This window comes from Telmatherina bonti (assembly GCF_933228915.1).
Source record: "Telmatherina bonti genome assembly, chromosome: 1".
Taxonomy (NCBI): Eukaryota; Metazoa; Chordata; class Actinopteri; order Atheriniformes; family Telmatherinidae; genus Telmatherina; species Telmatherina bonti.
The window spans coordinates 19,933,811-19,939,810 of record NC_136619.1 but is presented as its reverse complement, the minus strand read 5'-3'; the positions used below and the strand labels follow the sequence as shown (position 1 = coordinate 19,939,810).

The window sequence follows — 6,000 nt, the reverse complement described above, 5'->3', positions numbered from 1 at the left end:
AATAAGGAATGTCAAGCACATGGGTTCAAAGTTACATACACCACCAAATATATAATCAAATTTGACCCTCCATTGACAGTAATTTAGGTGCAAATTGGGGAAAAAATCCCTCAAAACATAAACTTATCAAATAATAGAATAATATAGGAATTTATCCCTAATTAAGCATTTTAATCAAGAACGGAAAGCCATCTCACAGGAGTGGTTTTCTTTCGCATATAACCTATGGGCATACTTGTGTGTAGGTGTGTGCTTTCTGTGTTATCTGGCACTCCAGTGTGGGCTGGGACGCTGAGTTACACAGCAGGGAGTGCATTAAGCCACCACTACTGCACAAACCTTGTCACATAAAAACTCCCCAAACTTCAGAAAGTGTCTTATATCGGGGGAATTGAGATGAGCAGCACAGCTTCCAAAAATTCTGCCCACACTCATACAGTACACAGGTCAGAGAAGGGAGGACAGAATCTTCTGACAACACGAGTGACAACAACACCCAAATCTCGTGGCCTCTTTTTGGCTCTCTGTCTATTTCCCTCTACAACCTTTGTCTCTTTTACTGAAGAGATTTAATGGGACAAAAAGATACATGCAAAATGTACTCAACAGAAAAGGATACAATTGACCGTTCAACCATCAAACGTTACACAAACACCATAATTAATAAGTTTCAGCATCAACTGCGAATGAGGAATATAGTATACCAGTTTATGCACTCTCATTCACATTTCACAAGTGAGAGATGAACTGCCTTGTTGATAAAAGTTGAGGAAGTCAGTCAGTTAAGTCACCACATCCTGACCTTAAGAAACAGGGTTTCCCATACATAGACCAAACTTGCAATGCATTCAAGCTCCAGGTATTTGTGTATGTGTCTTAGGACTCGCTTGGTTCAATTAAGAGTCGCGAGTAAGCTGTAGCCTATGCCAGCAATCATTGGGCAAAGGACAGGGTACTAAAAATGGTCATATTTGCTTGTGCCACTGTTATACATAAGAAGCCTCAGCTTCTTTTGTATTTAAAGAATCAAGGACTGACTCAAGACTTCTACAAGATGTGCTATCACACCTCCACGATTGGCTGGCTCTGCAGCACGTTCCCGGCTGTGCCATCACATCTCCGCAATAGGCTGCCTCCGAGGGACACACCCAACTGTGCCCTCATTTGGAATTCTTGGGACCGGTTGGTGAACCAGCAAGGTTGTTTTGTGGCCAGTGTGTTGTTTGAATATTAAATTTTTTGTTTATCCCAATTACTGTTATGTCGTTAATTTTGCTGCCCCTCTTCCCTTAGCAGAGCCGGAGTTTGTAACAGCCACACTTGTATGAAAAAATAATTAGAATTTGTACAACCCCATACTTAATTTTTGCCCTGTCTTTAGACATGTCTGCCCTTACTACAGAATAAAGCGAGTATCTCTGCCTGTTTAAACATTGATATTTTTTATCTTACCTGGTACTGTCCATTAACCAAATCCACTGTAATAGTGAGTCCTTCATCCAGTTCTTGGGCAGTCATGATTGCTGATAGCCATGTGGTGCCCATATCCTGATCATTGATGTAGCTTAGTGGATGAGCATTAAGGTTCAGCCTTAAGACCCTGTCATTGGTGGTATCCTCAACCGCATTAGGAATGCAGTACCTGTTAGAAGTGACATTATTTAGATGCATAACTGTACTACTGGCCCAGTATAAAATGTAATGTGGATTCAGTCAAGGACTTTCATCTCAATTTGGCTGCTACTAATAATTTAAAATAAAGCAAATGACTTTCGAAATGACTGAGAATTGAAATGCTTAACGTGTTGAGTACATCTAAAGTTGTGGTAATGCACCTCTCAATTAAGGGATGTACTCTTGGGTGACTGGGAGGACAGCGACACTCAGACTGGACATGAAGCTCAGGCAGCACTCCAGAGTACACTTCAACTATTTCTCTGTATCAACACAAGAATAAGAAAAGCATACAGTAATACAGTACTAATGCAGAGGATATTCTTACACAGCCTAAACTGGACACACACTCACAAAAAGCTACCTTTCATATACAGTTCAAACTAAAACATGCCTAGTTAAGATTAATTTTTGCTTTTTTTTTAAATAAACTCCATTTAGGTCAACATTCATGGTTTCATTATCATAAAAGAAACACACAAACAAGAAAGTTCTGCAACAAAGATACAAGAGTTCCAAATATCAACATTATGACTTCAATTTTTTAAATAACATCTTAAAGCAGCTGTTGTTGTTTTTACTCACCATTTAGTGCCAAGTAGCAAATCAAATGGTATAACTTGAAAAAATAAAAAGACCTTTTGATTTGGCCTTAACTCAGTCCTGATGAGACAACATGTAAGCTTCAAGTCCTTACCATATCCAGTGTTTCACTGGTAAGCAAAACACTAATTGCTTTGTATAGATTGTCAGGAAAATCCTCTGGAAGCAGTATGGATGCAACGATTAGCCTTCCTTTGTGTCCCTTTAACCATCTTTTGCTTAATCACTCCTTACTACTCCTCTTCTTGTGTTGCATAATCTATACACTATCTATTTCTCTTAGTTTCCCATTTTTAAAAAAAAAAAAACAACAACAACCGTGTATATAGTTTTTGTTTTTCTTTCCTGATTTCCTTTAGTCCTTGTTAGTGTTTGTTTTCTTATATCCCAACAGTTTTGAATAACTTGTCCCTCACACTGCTTAACTCACCGGCTGGTCAAAGTGGCAGGATAAAATCTAAAGTCCTGCATCCGCCCAATGAACTGATTGGACCCTGGAGAGATGAAAGAAAAGTGGAAAAAGAACATTAATGTGTTAATGGGCTTGCACTGAAAGCAGTGAGTGAGAGGATTTCACAGTATTTAGTAGATTATCTTATCAGTTTCTTGATACAAGCCAAGTGAGGCTGCCACCAGCTGTCTACAAGGACCAAATCCACAACACAAAAGTGAACAGGATCTGTCACAGTCCTCATTTGTCTCCACTAGAGAGCAGCAAGGATTGTTAGGGCAAGTCGTGGGTTTGTTTGATGGAAGGTCAACACTGTCCTGTCTGGGAAAAAAATAGGTACTATGGAAAATAACAATTTTCTACTGTTGTGCAGAAGTTTAAATGAATGCGTATGTGTGGCATTATTGTTTTTTTTCTTTTAACGTGTCATGTCCAACATTGCCAGCAGTATGATAGTCTGGCTGCCCTGCTGTGCTGAAGAAATGTGCTTTGCCTACAGGAACTTTATGGATATAACACTTCTCTTAAAAATTCTGAATGAACTTTTATTGTGACTTTGTTTACAGAATTTAGCTGAATATTAATGCTGGGCTTGACAGAGGGGACAAAAGAAATTTGAGTACAAAAGTAAAAAGAGAAAAAAAGATATATAAATTACAGAACACAACCACAAACAGAAAAAGAATGAGAACAATCAGCTGCTACATGTGTAGCAACAGGATGAAACAGCAGCTTTCAAGAAAACACAGCAGACAATCATGAGGAGGACCCACAAGGTTCTCTCCATAAACCCATGCATCCCTGTGTATGCATGGGTTCTTTTTGGGTACTCAGACTGTCTCCAACTGTGCAAAGACTAGCATGTAAGGCTAAATTATCACTTTAAGTTCTCCCTAGGAATTAATGTGAGGGTGAATGGTTGTGTGTCCCTCTTTGTGTATGTACCCTGCCCCTCACCTGACCCTTAAATAAACTAAGAAAGATAGAAAATGAATGAATGAATGAATGAATGAATGAACATATATTATATATATTATATTCTATTTAAATTACTTCTGGTATTGTACAAACTAATATCACAATATAATCAAGAACATATTGGAAACAGTCATATAAAATGACCAATATAATAAGTCTGCTAAGATATAAATGTTTTTTCCCTTGACAGAAAGTAATGTTGAAAAAACCTGCTATCCTAATTTTGAAACAATGTGACACCAAATAATTTGTCAAGCAGTACTGTTATTAACTGCAGGCCTGCTCAGATATAAGCCACACAGTCAAAACATACAAAAAAACCAAACACAAGTCATGCATTAATATTTCCTTGGACCATCTTCAGCTTTAAATATAGTATGAGTTTACTGTGGCATTGTTTCAATAAGTCTATGTCAAAAGATCTATTTTAACTTTGCACAGATGTTGTACTGATGATGGGAGAACCAGACTGCAGTGCATAGTCTTCTTCAGAACACCTCAGAAGTTGTAGAGTTTAAGATCTGGACTCTGTGGTGGCAACAATTCAATGTGTGATTCTTTTCAACCTACTGGTTTAGTACTCAGTTTGATTAATGATGGCATAATGACTTTGGAGTATGGCTATACCATCAGGGTTGAAAAAATACATGTATGGAAAAAAGCCAGATCATCTGCTTAAACAAAAACTACTCAAAAAAATTATTTGTGTATGTGTGTTTGTTTTGGACCAGATAAAACATCAGGAGGATAGCAACAAAAGAAAAGAATCTATACAAAGCTAAATGCTTACACTTAGCTAACTCTTAAAGGCCATTTATACAAGCATGATTTTACCAAAATATCACAAAGTTAATGGGGAAAAATGTCCAGACACATATGGTGATACTAGATGGCAGGCTAAAGACAGACTCAAACAAGTAAACACAGCAAGCCTTGAGCACATTTCCATGCACAACCATACATATGCAATGATGCAGGGTAGAATAAAAGGCAACCACACAACGATGACGACGTTGGTCCAAAGAGGGCTGAAGTCTTTTGGTGTCCAACCAACTTCTGTCTAGTTTGACTAAGTCTTAGAGAATGGATAACGTCTCTAAGCACCGACAGAAGCCCTGCCATGTCCAGCTTTGTCTGTGAAAGTATTTTTGTCAGAAGCTTTACGATGTGTATTCCAAAAATTATCTTTACTTTAGAAAAGGACTGTGTGTACATGTGTGTGCATTTGTACTTGAAACAGACTTTGGTGTATCTGGCCCAGCCACAGTACCAGTGTGTGTTTTGGAATAGCTGTACAGTGCAGTATGTGCATGTAAAGCAGAGACAGAATGAGGGAGTATTATTGGATGTAAGTGTGTTAGATCAGTGTGTGGTTGTGCAGCCTTAGGGCTTTGGCTCAGGAATTCTTCAGTGTGTGGAAATGGGATTATGCCTTCCTCTGTAAAGCACTCTCCCTATTGTTACAGGGATGATGCAAGGTATAAGCCTTAATTCTCTCCTTTCAGTGTAGGTGTCTCTTCTTTCAAGCTTTTATCATTTCTGTCATCTGTTTATGTTCATTTGTTTTTACATTGTTAGAACTCATAGCAATAAAAGCCCATGTAAGAACATTGTAAATGGGTTGTTATTGCCCTCAAAATACCCTACATTATTTGTACTTATTTTTCCTGATGTTGACGGTAGTTTAATGTAGTTTCATTTCAAGTTCTGCAAATGTAATAGTAGTTAGTTGTCTGTAAGGGTAAAAAGTTAAAAAATAAAAAAAAAAAGTTAAAGGGATTTTAAAGTAACTCTGAAAATATTACTAGGTAATGTGGCCTGTTTAAGTTACACCACAATTATAGACAAACAGTTTTTGATTTACCTAATTCCAAGCAAACGTTTATATTTTCACGTGGCCATTGCAAAAATCAAGTAATTGCTAGCCTCCAACAATTACTTCCATCCATATTCTTAACCACTTAGTCCAATTCAGGGTGGCGGGAAGCTGGAGTCTATCCCAGTAATCCCAACAATCACTGCCATTGGTTATTACATTATTCCTTATTTATTGTTAAAATTGTTTTCATCAACTTACATTTCTGAAGCATATTCATTAGCGTGTTAAAACAAAATATAGGCTCTAAATTGGTTACTGAATATAAAAAAATAAACTTTCTTATTTTTAAAACTTTCTGCTGTTGATCTCACTGGGTTATAAATAATACTAGAAAAGCACGTGGAGAGCGCAAACCTACGCTAAGGCCTTTAAAAAGTTCCTGGATCCAAATGGTGATCCGGTTCACCACCAAAAT

The 6,000-nt window shown here is 37.5% G+C and overlaps 1 protein-coding gene across 1 annotated transcript in view; it reads right to left on the bottom strand.

Annotated features, from left to right (window-relative positions):
• ush2a (Usher syndrome 2A (autosomal recessive, mild)) overlaps nucleotides 1-6,000 on the bottom strand; it is a gene marked incomplete at both ends in the record, with an annotated part of 245,943 nt that overhangs the window by 211,099 nt on the left and 28,844 nt on the right. The window contains 3 exon segments of the mRNA XM_079260418.1: nucleotides 1,453-1,642; nucleotides 1,836-1,937; nucleotides 2,708-2,771. Coding sequence (XP_079116544.1) covers nucleotides 1,453-1,642; nucleotides 1,836-1,937; nucleotides 2,708-2,771 — 356 coding nt within the window.